The sequence below is a fragment of the Somniosus microcephalus genome, chromosome 4 (genome assembly GCF_052327205.1).
Source record: "Somniosus microcephalus isolate GS21.2 chromosome 4, FLI_Smic_1.0, whole genome shotgun sequence".
Taxonomy (NCBI): Eukaryota; Metazoa; Chordata; class Chondrichthyes; order Squaliformes; family Somniosidae; genus Somniosus; species Somniosus microcephalus.
In genome coordinates, this window is record NC_140990.1 from 178,436,645 (window position 1) to 178,452,375 (window position 15,731).

The following is a 15,731-nucleotide window of genomic DNA, read 5'->3' on the forward strand; positions in this document are numbered from 1 at the left end:
CCTGGGTGTTCTTGTGCACCAGTCACTGAAGGAGAGCATGCAGGTGCAACAGGCGATTAAGAAGGCAAATGGTATGTTGGCCTTCATATCAAGGGGGTTCGAGTATAGGAATAGGGATACCTTACTACAGCTGTACAAGGTGCTGGTGAGACCGCATCTGGAGTATTGTGTACAGTTTTGGTCGCCCCATCTGCGGAAGGATGTTCTTGCCATGGAAAGAGTGCAACGGCGATTCACCAGGCTGATACCTGGAATGGCGGGAATGACCTACGAAGAGAGATTAAATAGTTTGGGCTTGTACTCACTGGAGTTTAGAAGATTGAGAGGGGATCTCATCGAAACATATAAAATTATGGCAGGCCTGGACAGGCTGAATTCAGAGAGAATGTTTCCAATGGCCGGGGAGCACAGAACCAGGGGCCACAGTCTAAAAATAGCGGGCAAATCATTTAAAACAGAGATGAGGAAGAATTTCTTCACTCAAAGAGTGGTGAGCCTGTGGAATTCCCTGCCACAGAGGGCTGTGAAGGCTAATTCAATAAATATTTTCAAGAGAGAATTGGATATATTTCTGAAGGCTAAGGGGATTAAGGGTTACGGAGAAAAGGCGGGGACGGGGTACTGAACTGGTAAGATCAGCTATGATCTCAGACGAAGATCAGCCATGATCTCATTGAATGGCGGAGCAGGCTCGAAGGGCCGAATGGCCTACTCCTGTTCCTATCTCTATGTATCTATGTAACTTATGGTAGTAGTTCACCAGCCCGAGGAACGACCTCAATTGTGACACATTTTCCGGTGCTGGAGCCTTGACTACTGCCTCAATCTTTTCAGGGGACTTATGTAACCCCTCTTCATCAATAACGTGGCCACAGTATGAGATCTGCTTCTGGAAAAACTCGTACTTGTGGCGATTAGCTCGTAGCCCATATTCCTTCAATCTAGTGAGCACCTTCTCCAGCTAGGCGAGGTGATCACTGTCATTTTCGCTCGTGACCAGGATGTCGTCCAAATAACACTGGGTCCCTGGAATCCCTTGCAGGATTTGATCCATCGCCCTTTGCCAAATAGCCGGAGCCGATGTTACACCGAACACCAGCCGGTTGTATTGGTAGAGACCTTTATGAGTGTTGATCGTGAGGTATTGTTTCGAGGCTTCTTCTACCTCCATTTGCAAGTACGCCAGGGCTAGATCAATTTTGGTGAAGCGTTTACCTCCAGATAGCGAGGCGAAAATATCCTCAATTCGAGGAAGCGGATATTGTACCGTGTGAAGGACTGGGTTCACTGTCACCTTAAAATCCCCACAGATGCGGACCTTCTTTGGTTCCCCAGGCATATTACTCAATGACCTCTTCATTACAGGAACGATGGGTGTAGCCCACTCGCTCCAGTCTACTTTAGACAGTACTCCTGAACGTTCCAACCCTTCAAGCTCTGCTTCAACGGCTGGTCGGATCGCATAAGGCACTGGTCTGGTCTTAAGAAACTTTGGGCTTGCATTTTCCTCTATTTTAATCATTGCTGTTATGCCTTTTAGTGTTCCGAGTCCCTCCTGGAACACTTCTTTTGCGTCAGTTAGCATTTTTGGCAGTCGTCCAGGTGTGACGTCGTCATCCTTTTTGGCCTCAACCTTCAGTGCCTGTATGGAATGCCAATCTAATTGTATCTTCCGGATCCATTCACGTCCTAGTAGTGGTGGTCCTCCATCTGGCAATACATATAGGTCCATTTTAGGTATTTCCTGGCCTTTGTATATCACTTTCACCCTTATTTTTCCTTTGGGGTAGACTTTTTGCCCCGTGTACGTCTTCAAGACAATCTCTTGTGCTTTCAAGGGTATATGTGAAAATAGCCGCTTGTAGTCCCTTTGGTGTATGACTGTTAGGGCTGATCCTGTGTCCAATTCCATTTTCACTTGGACTCCGTCTATCTTGAGTGTGACCCAGATAGTCTGGTGATCCTCCATTTTGGTTACCTTATGTAGTTTCAGACAGCCCAGCTCCTTGCTTCCGGAGTCTGTATCACTTTTCTGTTCATCTGAACTACTGTCCATCACCTTATGTACCTTTTTGTACTTCTCCTGTGGAGATTTCTTGCTGTTGGTTTTCTTCCCTGACCTGCAGACTCTTGCTATGTGTCCTGCTTTTCCACACTGTCTGCACACTTGGTCCTTGAACCAACAATCCTTCTGGTCGTGTGTTGTTCTGCCGCAGCGATAACACTTCCCTGTTCCATAGGATATTTCATTGGTGCCATATTCTTGCGGTCTCCGTTGTATCTCTGCAGCGCCCCTTGCGGCTGCTTCGTGTGATACTGCCATGCTGAAAGCCTTGTCCAGTGTAAGATCCTTTTCTGATAGAAGCCGTTTCTGGGTTCCTTCACTTTGAAGCCCACACACAAACTTGTCCCTTAACGTATCTGCTAGTCCCACTCCAAACTGTCAGTGTTTCGATAGCTTGCGCAGTTCCGTTAAGTACTCCGCATTACTTTCGTCTTTATGCTGGTTCCTTTTGTGGAACTTAAATCTTTCTGCTATCAGCAGTGGTGTGGGGTTTAAGTGGTCCTGTAGGATTTCTACTATGCTTTCGAAATTCTTATCCACGGGCTTCTCTGGGTTTATTAGGTTTAGCAGTAAGCCATAAGTTTTTGCACCCATGGAATTTAACAAAACCAGTGCTTTCCTAGCATCTGGCACTTCATTCACCCTGCAGTACACCTCAATGCGTTCCACATATGTCGCCCAATCTTCGACTTCATTGTCGAACGTAGAGATACTGCCACTCTTCGGCATCCCTGGGTGTGATTTAACTGTCAAAAATGGCGTCTCCCGCGCTCTTCCTTCTTCTCCGCTGGCACAAAATGGCGTCTCCCGCGCTTTCTTTTCTTCCCGCGCTCACCCTTCTTCTCCACTGCGGCTTCTAAAAATGGCGTCTCCCGCGCTCTTCCTTCTCCGCGGCTCAATGGCATCTCCTGCGCTCTCCCTTCTTCTCCCCGCGGACACTGTTCAGCCCTTGAGCCCTGGCTGTGCTCTGCACGTTTTCCTGTGCGCCTTTCCCGTTTCCGCCGCTCGGTCCTGAACCCGGCTGCTGCTTTACCCTCTCTCTCTCTGTTTTGTTTTTCCTCGACGCCGCTCGGTTTTCAACCCCCGGCTGCGCCCTGTGCGCTTCACCTTCTCTCTTACCCCGTCGACGCTGCTCGGCTTTTTCTCTGCCGTCGGTCGGCTCCAGCCGCCGCTGTCCGGGAAGGGTCTGCGCTGTACCTGTTGCCAGTCTGTTGCTGGATCGTCGTGGCTGGGGAACCAAGCCTGGCTCTCAACAGCCTCCCCTGCGATGTTCACTCTCTGCCAGACGACTGGGCAGTTGCTCGTGGTCGACGCCCGTGTTTCTGGCCTCGACTTTCTTCCACCGCCCTCCCGGAGCGAATCCTTGAAGGGAAATGCAGAGTTGCAGGTAGATTCGAATCGACACTCGTCGCCACTGTTAGATCCGTGATTCTGAGAGTATGATGTTTTCCAATAACTACACGGATGCTGTAACTTAACAATCAACAGGTGTTTACTGGAGTAGGGTAGTCTCAAGACTGGGAGTACAGAGGCATGCTCAAGGCTTATAGATAGGTGTGGTCATTGCTGGTACTACAGTATACAGGAGCTGTAAAAGTAGTTCTCTCTTAAAGGTACATACACTACAGGAGGTAGCATTTGACAGTCTGTCAAAGTACATAGAATTTACAGCACAGAAACAGGCTATTTGTCCCAACTGGCCCATGCCGGCATTTATGCTCCACACAAGCGTCCTCTCGCCCTAACTACAACGGGTGAAGCAGGAGAAAGAGTTACCTAGTGAAAATGCTCTATGGAACATCCTCCAACAGTCTTAAGTCTATGATTTGAACTCCCCAAATTCCCCAATGGCATAATTTCAGAATAAGGGGGTACCCTTTTAAATCGGAAATGAGGAGGAATTTCTTCTCTTTGAGGGCCGTGAATCTTTGGAATTCTCTTCCCCAGAGAGCTGTGGAGGCTGGGTCATTGAGTATATTTAAGGTGGAGATAGACTGACTTTTGAACGATAAGGGAGTCAAGGGTTATGGGGAGCGGGCAGGGAAGTGGAGTTGAGGCCAAGATCAGATCAGCCATGGTCTTATTGAATGGCGGAGCCGGCTCGAGGGGCCAAATGACCTACTCCTGCTCCTACGTCTTATGTTCTGAGGGACTAAGGGAGCACTTGAGGGCCCTGCTGGCATGACCACAATTATCTAAATGTGTTCTCAGAATGTGGGCGTACACCAGCAAGGCTACATTTATTGTTCCTCCCTAGTTGACCCAGCTTGCAAGGCCACAGAGGGATTGGAGTTACTTGTAGGCCAGATGAGGTAGGGGGTGGCATTTGTGGAACCAGTTGGGTTTTCCAGGCAGCTTATATCGTCATTTTTTCCCCGTGCTAGCCAACAAATTGCTAGATTTAAAAACAGAAAATGCTGGAAACACTCAGCATCTGGGGAGAGAGAAACAGAGTTAATGTTCTGACAAAAGGTCATCAACCTGAAACGGTAACTCTGTTTCTCTCTCCACGGATGTTGCCTGACCTGCTGAGTAAGAACATAAGAATTAGGAGCAGGAGTAGGCCATACAGTCCCTTGAGCCTGCTCCGCCATTCATTAAGTTCATGGCTGATCTTCGACCACAACTCCACTTTTCTGCCCGATCTCCATATCCCTTGATTCCTTTAGATTCTAAAAATCTATCTATCTCAGCCTTGAATATATTCAACGACTGAGCAGCCACAGCTCTTTGGGCAGAGAATTCCAAAGATTCACAACCCTCTGAGTGAAGAAATTCCTCCTCATCTCAGTTATAAAAGGCCGACCCCTTATCCTGAGACTATGCCCCCTAGTTCTAGACACTCCAGCTAGGGGAAGCAATCTCTCAGCATCTACCCTGTCAATCCCTCTCAGAATCTTGTATGTTTCAATGAGACCACCCCTCATTCTTCGAAACTCCAGAAAGTATAGGCCCAATCTACGCAATCGTTCCTCATAGGACAACCCTCTCATCCCAGGAATCAATCTAGTGAACCTTTGTTGCACTGCCTCTAAGAACATAAGAAATAGGAGAAAGAGTAGGCCATACGGTCCCTCGAGCCTGCTCCGCCATTCAATAAGATCATGGCTGATCATCAACCTCAACTCCACTTTCCCACGGATGTTGCCTGACCTGCTGAGTAAGAACATAAGAATTAGGAGCAGGAGTAGGCCATACGGTCCCTCGAGCCTGCTCCGCCATTCATTAAGTTCATGGCTGATCTTCGACCACAACTCCACTTTCCCACCTGATCTCCATATCCCTTGATTCCCCTAGAGTCCAAAAATCTATCGATCTCAGCCTTGAATATATTCAAAGACTCAGCATTCACAGCCCCCTGAGGCAGAGAATTCCAAAGATTCACAACCCTCTGAGTGAAGAAATTCCTCCTCATCTCGGTCTTAAATGGCCGAACCCTTATCCTGAGACTATGCCCCCTAGTTCTAGACACTCCAGCCCGGCGAAACAAACTCTCAGCGTCCACCCTGTCAATCCCCCTCAGAATCTTGCATGTTTCAATGAGGTCACCTCTCATTCTTCGAAACTCCAGTGAGTATCGGCCCATTCTACACAATCTCTCATCATAGGACAGCCCTCTCATCCCAGGAATCAATCCAGTGAACCTTTGTTGCACCGCCTCCAAGGCAAGTATATCCTTCCTTAGGTAAGGAGACCAAAACTGTGCACAGTACTCCAGGTGTGGTCTCACCAAGGCCCTGTACAATTGTAGCAAGACTTCCTTACACTTATACTCCAGCCCCCTTGCAATAAAGGCCAACATGCCATTTGCCTTCCTTATTGCTTGCTGTACTGGCATGCTAGCTTTCTGTGTTTCTTGCACGAGGACACACAAATTTCTCTGAACACCAACATTTGAAAGTTTCTCACTAAGGCAGGTATATTCTTCATTAGATAAGTATTTCCAGCATTTATTGTTTGTATTAATTATTAATGTTTCAGGTCAATAACCTTTCATCAGAACTGGAAGAAGTTAGAGATGTAACAGTTTTTAAGCAAGTACAGAGGCAGGGAAAAAGGTGGGCGGACGGGGCGAGGGGCAGGCGGTGGAGAGAATAAAAGGGAAGGTCTGTGATAGGGTGGAGGGCAGGAGAGATGGAATGACAAAAGGGATGATGGTGCAAGGTGAAAGCGAATGGTAATGGGACAAGTAAAGAAACAAAAGATGAGACCAGAGGAGGTGTAAATGGTTACAGCAGAACCATTGCCAGCACCTCCTGTTTGAAAAGCTGGGAACAGTGGTTATGATCTAAAGTTGTTAAACTCAATGTTGAGGCTGGAAGGCTGTAAAGTCCCTTGTACAGCAGCCACAGTATTCTGCTTTACCTTGCTAGATTGCTTCGTTTCATTTTCATAACTTGTCTCGGTGGAGTTTGAACTTTAAGTTGCTTGTCCAGGACCGTTACATTACCATACCTCTGGAGCAGGCCATGAAGACTTAAGAACATAAGAATTAGGAGCAGGGGTAGACCATATGGCCCCTCGAGGCCGCTCCGCCATTCAATGAGATTATAGCTGATCTTTGACCTCAACTCCACTTTCCCGTCCGATCCCTATATCCCTTGATTCCCCAGAGTCCAAAAATCTATCTATCTCAGCCTTGAATATACTCAATGATTCAACATCCACAGCCCTTTGGGGTAGAGAATTCCAAAGATTCACAACCCTCTGAGTGAAGAAATTCCTCCTCATCTCAGTCTTAAATGGCCGACTCCTTATCCTGAGACTATGACCCCTAGTTCTAAACTCTCCAGCCAGGGGAAACAATCTCTCAGCATCTACCCTGTCAATCCCCTTCAGAATCTTATATGTTTCAATGAGATCACCTCTCATTCTTCTAAACTCCAGAGAGTATCGGCCCAATCTACTCAATCAAAGGAATGGAAGTCTTACTACCTTCTTGCAAAAAATGAGAAATGAGCGACGTTTTGTTGTTCAATCCCAACTCCCAGCTTTCCCCACTGCTTGGAACCTTGGGGAAACCAACAGGGAGATCAGCTGTTCTGTAGTGACTTTAAGCAGACTGTTTTTCAGATGAATACTTCAGACTTAGGCCAGTCATTGTTGGACTTAATCCTGGTGAATGCCATTAAAAGTTATGGTGATGATTGAGCCAAAGTCCTTGCAAATAGACTATTAGGGGAAAAATTCGTTAGCGACCATTTTGGGTCGCTAACATCGCCTATCGCTAAATTCAGTTTTAGCGCCCTAAGAGGGAGGTGGCGCGCTAATTCAAGTGCTACTTCCTTCTTAGAGCGCTAACCCTGAATATCGGGGCGGTGCGTTCTGCAGCGCTACACACTGGGCCACGTAGTGCTGCCGTATGGAAGAGCTCCTCCCCTCATTAAAGGGGAGGGCTCAAGCCCACAGCTCTGCGGGGCCCTACCTGGACCACTGGGGAGCGAGGTGCCGTGCCAGCAGCCCAGCACACAAGCAGAATGTCGGGCTGCCAGATCGCGGCACGGACCCTGCGTTCAAAGAGGCAACGGGCCACAACAAGTAAGTCGGCTGATTTTTTTTCTTTTCCCCACCCGTCACCTTCCCTTTACTTAGTGCCCCGTGAGCCTCCTGCTGCTCTGTTCCCATTGCCGCCCGCGGTCATCGCCCGGCGCAGATTCAGGGGGTGCGGGCCAATTTTGCAGGCGGGGCGAAAACGGGACGCTGCGCATGGTGATGACGTTGCCATTGCCTGTGCAGCGGAGCGGGGTGCTACCGGTTACTGCCGCCGCTAAACTCCCGCTGAATTTAGCAGGAGTCGTTAGCGGCGCTGCACCCGGGCGAAAAATCCTTTGCGCCCCGCTAGCGCCCCCCGGAGGCACAAATACATTGAATTTCTAGCCCTTAATTTTCAATTCGAGATACGATGAGACAGAAATGACCATTTCAGGCAGTTGTTGAAAAACAGTGAATCGCTTTTAAATGCCTTGTAACAAACATCACGTTTGATTTTCTTGTTTTCTATAGGGGTACCCGGGAGAAGCTGGACTACCTGGAGTTCCTGGACTGAAGGTGAGGGGATCACCCTTACAGCCACAGGAGTGTGTGGCTGAGTTTCCTGATTGAGACTTTTGTTAATGCTCGCTGTCTATTATTTACAAACTTCCTGGTTCGTTGATGTACTGTAAGTGGTTTTCTCGGGCGCACCGAAAACACACCTCTTACTACAAGTTCTGGACAATAGGGATTATATGGACAGATCAGACTCGGACACCCGTTTGAGCTCAACCGTATTGTGTTTAATAGGATTAACAATAACACTCGTAACAGTACAAAACAATACAACTCTGGCTTGTCCAACAAGCCATACCGTGCTAAATTACCACGGTCTAATAAAAGAACCCTCCCATGAAATAAACTAACACAGGACCCCAGCACTAAACCCCTCTAAGGTTTGGTTGGGACTTACAATCACCCCCTCATACAGCTAAGTGGTCTTGTGGATGTGTAGGCACAGGTAATATGCTCACCCTGATTGCCCGTTGTCTTGCTTGCAACTTCTTCCTGTACGTCTCGCTCCTGGTTCCGTACCGCCGACGCGGTATCCAAGTTCCAGTTTGAGTCGAGGTCTGTTGATGAGGGATGAAGAGCAGCGCTCAGTTTCTGGCGGTGTTCCGTCGAGCCGAGCCCCACTCGGGAGACTCGCTGTATGGCAAGTATATCCTTACCTAAGAAAGGATATACTTGCCATAGAGGGAGTGCAACGAAGGTTCACGAGATTGATTCCTGGGATGGCGGGACTGTCGTATGAGAAGAGATTGAGTAAACTAGGCCTGTATTCTCTTGAATTCAGAAGAATGAGAGGGGATCTCATTGAAGCATACAAAATTATTACAGGGCTTGATAGGATGGATGCTGGGAGAATGTTTCCCTTGGCTGGGGGATCTAGAACCAGGGGCCACAGCCTCAAGATAAAGGGTAGGCCATTCAGGACTGAGATGAGAAGAAATTTCTTCACACAGAGGGTGGTGAATCTGTGGAATTTTCTACCCCACAGGGCTGTGGAGGCTCTGTCATTGGGTATATTCAAAACAGAAGTCGATAGATTTCTGACTGGTAAGGGCATCAAGGGATATGGCGATAGGGCCAGTGAATGGGGTTGAGGCAGAAGATCAGCCATGATCTCATTGAATGGTGGAGCAGGTTCGAAGGGCCGAATGGCCTACTCCTGCTCCTATTTCTTATGTTCTTATGTAGATTGATGCCGAGGAGAAGAGAGAGAGAGAGCAACCCTCGAACGGCTCCTTATATACCCAAAACCCATCACCTTTTTCTCCCACCAATATTGATCGATGTATTGACTCAGGTGATCTGTCTGGACCCCCCTGTGGCCTGGAGTGACTCATGACCATTGAAATCTTTGTGAAAAATTATATTCCATTTCCCCGCTCCCAGGCCTGGCACCTGAAGAGACAATGAGTGCTGATTACTGGATGTCTGTCGTTTCCTGAGTTGATGGCCCCCATTAGCAGGTAATGGGTTTCAATCTCAAACCGAACTTGCTTAACTGGCTTATCTCCTGGAAGACAATGGCCTGGCCATCTCCTGCCTTCCACCAGTTTCGGTTGAGACTGTGCTTTATTGATGTGAGGGCATAGTGTCTCTGAGTTACTTTTCGGGGTATTGTTCCCAGTAATCATATTAGATGGTGATGATGTCAATTGGCCTGGGTTCCCTTCCACCCAGCCTGTCAGTGTGAGATGGCCGTTTGCATATGAATGCACCTTAGTCAGGTTAGCCTGGCTTGCAATCCTATTCCCTAAGCCACTCCCAGAAGCTTGCCCAACAGCACAGTTCTTTCTTGGGGTTTTGGATATAAAATATGATTCATAAAAATGGCCAGATAGCTGGTGCAACAGTACATGTGCCTGTTGGGGTGAACGGACATCAACCGAGGCAAAAGCATTAACTGTGATGAACTGGGTCCATTGGGGTTCTTGATGAAAAAGAAAGATAGAAAAGAAAGAACTTGCATTTATATAGCATCTTTCATGACCTCAGGACTTCCCAAAGTGTTACAGCCAATGGAGTTCATTTTTGAAGGGTAGCCACTGTTGTAATGTAGGAAACGCAGCAACCAACCTGTGCCCAATGAGGTCCCACAAGCAGCAATAAGATAAATGACAAGGTAATCTCACTGCATCTGATTTAATGCTTGCAAAGCTATTAATTATCCGTCCAATTCTGGGAAGGGATGTCACGCGTCAGGGTATCCAGCAGCTTTCAGAGGCTTGGCCTCCAAAATCAAAACTATGTAATAGTTACCAATTGTTTGCATAAGTAGCTAATACATAAATGATGAGAGTGGGCACACATTACCTCAGTATTTAATGGAATAACATTTATCTATGCTCACCTTTCTCTGTTAGTTAATGGGGTGAGCCCAGAACAAGGGGCATGATCTTAAAATTAGAGCTAGGCCATTCAGGGGTGACGTCCGGAAGCATTTCTTCACACAAAGGGTAGTGGAAATCTAGAACTCTCTCCCCCAAAAAGTTGTTGAGGCTGGGGGTCAAATGAAAATTTCAAAACTGAGATTGATAGATTTTTGTTAGGCAAGGGTATTAAGGGATATGGAACCAAGGTGGGTAAATGGAGTTAAGATACAGATCAGCCATGATCTAATTGAATGGTGGAACATTCTCGAGAGACTGAATGGCCTCCTGTTTCTATGTTCCTAATGGCCTGTTTTTCTTCTTCCTCAATAGGGTGAGCCAGGTATCCAAGGAGAACAGGTGAGTCCTGACTATTTGAGATGTCTGTCTGCACTTCCTTGACTGGCAGCTGTTGCCTTCCTGTGTTGCTTTGTTGGCCATACACAAGGTTTCCCAATGTTTATGCAGTGTGCCGAATGAGGAAGCAATGGTTCCTGACCAATCAGAGGGCTCGGTTGGCACTGATGCGGCACAGAAGTTGTTGATCATTGGGCCTGCTGCTCCTCCAATGCCTCCTTTCCTTGCTGTCCATCACCACCTTGGTGACAGGGATGTAGATCAAGTTGAGACGGTGGCTGTCATTTTAATCCGTCAGCCCACTCAGGTCTCTGTCGTCAGCTGGGTGGGTTTCGGGTGTTTTATCACTGGGGCGCACGTGTCAGCTTAGTGAACGAGACTCTTCAGCTGACTGCATTATGCCTGCACCTGATCATGGCTGAATTTTTTCAGGAATCCCATGTCACTGTCCATCAACTGTGTAATGCTGTTCCTGAGGAGACACTGTTAAAGAGAAGGCATGGTAGGTTGTGTAGATGGGAATGAGAAGTTACAAAGTGACATAGACAGATTGACAGATGGAGTGCAACGTGGGCAAGTGTGAATTCCTTCACTTTGGATGCAAGAAAGATGAATAGGAATATTTTCTTAATGATAAGAGGCTGAACTGTGGAGGAACAAAGGGGTTTGAGTGTCCATGTACACAAATCACTAAAAGGTACAAAAAAATAAAAAGGCTAATGGAATGTTGGCCTTTATCTCAAGGGAGTTGGAATACACAAGTGAGGATATGATGCTTCAGTTGTACAGAGCCTTGGACAGGCCCCATCTAGAGACTGCAGTCAGTTTTGGGAAGGATATGTTGGCCGTGGCGGGTGTATAACGCAGCTATAATGATATCAGGGCTTACAGGGTTAAATTATGAGGACAGGTTATATAAACTTTGAATTTAGAAAGTTGAGGGCTGATCTAATCGAGGTCTTTACAATGATAAAGGGATTCGATAGGGTAGATACAGAGAAACTATTTCCTCTGATGAGGGAATCCAGAACAAGCAGGTATTACTTAAAATTAGACCTAGGCCACTTAGGAGAAAATCAGAAAACACTTTTGTTACACAAAGGGTAGTGTAAATCTGGAAAACTCTTCCCCCGAAATGCCGTGGGCCAATTGAACTTTTCAAGACTGAGATCAATAGATGTTTGTTAGTTAAGGGAATTAAGGGATAGGGAGCCAAGGTAGGTAAATGGGGTTGAGGTACACATCAACCATGATCTGAGAGAATGGCGGGATAGGTCCAAGGGGCTGAACGGCTCCACCTGTTCCTGTGTTACATAAAACTCGTAGGTATGTAGTTGAAATGCCCACCCATAAATACTAGCAAATGCAGCCAAACATTATTGTTCTAAACCCCTGAGGGGGTGACTGTTTTTAAACCGTTTTGTCTGATTGCGGTATTAACTCATCTAACTTTAAGCGTTGAGTCCAGGGCTGAAGCTGGTTTTAAGGGGAGGTTTGCAATGAGTTTCTTGTGACGGGCTCAGTTGCATTACAAATGGTGTTCACCAGTATTATCACTGTTATTACCACAAGGTGGAGGTAGGAAAACAGTTATAGTTCATGCATAGCGTGTGTGACCTGTGCCACTCTGCACACACACTTTTTTGTTTAAGTTTAAAGAGCTTTCAAAATTGGGTGAAAAGGAAGCAGAAGATCCACCTTCAATTTCCTTTAAATACTGAGATGATAGGAGCATGATCATCTTTCTAATCAAAGGGAATTGGAATTTATTTTTCAGGTGGGTGGTCCTAGTTGGGTTGAAGGCATTGAAAAAAAGAAAGACTTTCACAACTTCAGGACGCCCCACAGTGTATCACAGCCACTTTTGAAGTGTAGTCGCTGTTGTAATGTAGGAAACGTTACAGCCAGGTCCCACAAAAAGCTAAGTGATAAAGACCAGTTTTCTTTTAGTGATAACAACAGAAAATGCTGGAAAAACTCAGCAGGTCAGGCAACATCCGTGGAGAGAAATTTGAGTTGACGTTTCGGGTCGAAACCCTTTTTCAAAACTGGAAAGAAAATAAAATAGTGATGTTGGTTGAGGGATAAATATTGGCCAGGACACCAGGGAGAACTCCCCTGCTCTTCTTCAGAATAGAGCCATGGGATCTTTTACATCCAAAGTTTAACGTTTCAGCTGAAAGACGGCACCTCTGACAGTGCAGCACTCGCTCGGTACTGGTAGATTTTTGTGCTCAGTAGTGGGATTTGAACCCACAACCTGCTGACTCAGAGGCAAGAGAGCTACCCACTGAGCCACAGCCGACACCTAAATATTGGAGTGTTTACTGCTAACTCCATTTACAGTCATGCAAATTGGCAACTTCAATTTCCTTTTGTTTTTTCAGGGATTGCTAGGGCCTCGAGGATATCCAGGAGAAACTGGGTTAACGGGATTACCTGGTCCCCAGGTGAGTAAATGTAGACACACCTGAGCAGGAAACTGCACTAAAGTACAAAGGCATTCCCGCAGCATATCTGAGTCACTTCCAGCTGCACAGTTGCTTCTCTAAACTTGCCTCAGTTGGCTGGGTTCATTTGGCTCTCAGCCTGTTGGAGCTCTCGGTAGAGTTGAGTAGAGGAAAACCTGGTCTAACTGAACTCTCTTGAGTCTGTATAATGAGGACTTCTTTTTTGGGAATTGATGCTGTAGTTTGCAAAGTTGACCAGACCTCTTAGGATGAGGCAATTGGCCAGGGTTTGATTCCCGCTTTCTCAGTTCGGTCAGTCTGAGCTGCTTACGGTGCAGAAGATTTTTTATTGGGGATCTAAAGTATAACTTGTGCATGTGTGGGGATTCATCTATAGGCAATTGTACTTCTTGGTGACTGAACACTTTGACATTTTCAGGTGGATAGTTTTCTGCATTTCAGCTAAATCTTAGCCTTTGTAGGCCGGTGTTGCGCTGGGAGGAAATGAACTTAAGATGTAGGAGCAGGAGTAGGTCATTTGGCCCCTCGGGCCTGCTCCGCCATTCAATAAGATCATGGCTGATCTGATCTTGGCCTCAACTCCACTTCCCTGCCAGCTCCCCATAACCCTTGACTCCCTTACCATTCAAAAATCAGTCTATCTCCACCTTAAATATATTCAGTGACCCAGCCTCCACAGCTCTCTGGGGAAGAGAATTCCAAAGATTCACGACCTTCTGAGAGAAGAAATTCCTCCTCATTTCCGTTTTAAAAGGGTTTCCCCTTATTCTGAAATTATGCCCCCTAGTTCTAGATTCCCCCACAAGGGGAACATCCTCTCTGCATCTACCCTGTCAAGCCCCTTAAGAATCTTATATGTTTCAATAAGATCCCCTCTCATTCTTCTAAACGCCAATGAGTATAGGCCCAACCTGCTCAACCTTTCTTCATAAGACAACCCCTTCATCTCCGGAATCAACCTCGTGAACCTTCTCTGAACTGCCTCCAGTGCAAGTATATCCTTCCTTAAATAAGGAGACTAAAACTGTACACAGCACTCCAGGTGTGGTCTTACCAACGCCCTGTAGAGTTGTAACAGGACTTCCCTACTTTTATACTCCATTCCCTTTACAATAAAGGCCAATATTCCATTTGCCTTCCTAAATACTTGCTGTACCTGTGTGCTAACTTTTTGTGATTCATGTACAAGGACCCCCAGATCCCTCTGTGCCTCAACATTTTGTAATCTCTCCCCATTTAAATAAAAATTTGCTTTTTTATTATTCCTACCAAAGTGGATAACCTCGCATTTTCCCAAATTATACTCCATCTGCCAGATTTTTGCCCACTCACTTAACCTATCTATATCCCTTTGGAGATTCTTTGCGTCCGCCACACAATTTGCTTTCCCACCTATATTTGTATCAACGACGAATTTAGCTACATTACACTCAGTCCCTTCATCCAAGTCATTAATACAGATTGTAAATAGTTGAGACCCCAGCACTGATCCCTGCAGCACCCCACTAGTTAGTTTGCCAACCTGAAAATGACCCATTTATCCCGACTCTCTGTTTTCTGTTAGTTAGCCAATCCTCTATCCATGCTAATAGATTACCCCCAACCCCGTGAGCTCTTATCTTGTGCAGTAACCTTTTATGTGGCACCTTACCGAATGCTTTCTGGAAATCCAAATACACGACAGCTACTGGTTCCCCTTTATCCACCCTGCTTGTTACATCCTCAAAGAACTCCAGAAAATTTGTCAAACATGATTTCCCTTTCATAAAATCATGCTGACTCTGCTTGACTATATTATGATTTTCTAAATGTCCTGCTATCACTTCCTTAAGGACTCCAGCATTTTCCCAATGACAGATGTTAGGCTAACTGGTCGATAGTTGCCTGCTTTCTGTCTCCCTCCTTTCTTTAAATAGGGGTGTTACGTTTGCGGTTTTCCAGTCCGCTGGGCCCTCTCCAGAATCCAGGGAATTTTGGTAGATTACAACCAATGCATCCACCTCTTTTAAGACCCTAGGATGCAGGCCACCATGTCATGGGGACTTGTCCACCTTTAGTCCCATTAGTTTGCCTAGTACTTTCTCTCTACTGATAGTGATTGTTTTAAGTCCCCTCCCCCCCCCCCCCCGCCACCCCAATAGCCCCTTGATTATCCATTATTGGGATGCTTTTAGTGTCTTCCACCATGAAGACCGATACAAAATATTTGTTCAAAGTCTCCGCCATTTCCCTGTTTCCCATTATTTATTCCCCAGACTCATCCTCTAGGGGACCAACGTTTACTTTAGCTACTCTCTTCCTTTTTATATACCTGCAGAAGCTCTTACTGTCTGTTTTCATATTTCTTGCTAGCTTACTCTCATAAGCTATCTTCTCTCTCTCTATCATTTTTTTAGTCGTCCTTTGCTGGTTTTTAAAAATTTCCCA

At 46.3% G+C, this 15,731-nt stretch overlaps 1 protein-coding gene across 2 annotated transcripts in view; it reads left to right on the forward strand.

Moving 5' to 3' along the window:
• col18a1a (collagen type XVIII alpha 1 chain a) overlaps positions 1-15,731 on the forward strand; it is a 381,250-nt gene that overhangs the window by 287,243 nt on the left and 78,276 nt on the right. For both annotated transcript variants that reach the window (XM_085985533.1, XM_085985532.1), the window contains 3 exons: positions 8,069-8,113; positions 10,810-10,836; positions 13,221-13,283. In XM_085985533.1, coding sequence (XP_085841659.1) covers positions 8,069-8,113; positions 10,810-10,836; positions 13,221-13,283 — 135 coding nt within the window. The remainder of the gene's footprint in view (positions 1-8,068; positions 8,114-10,809; positions 10,837-13,220; positions 13,284-15,731) is intronic.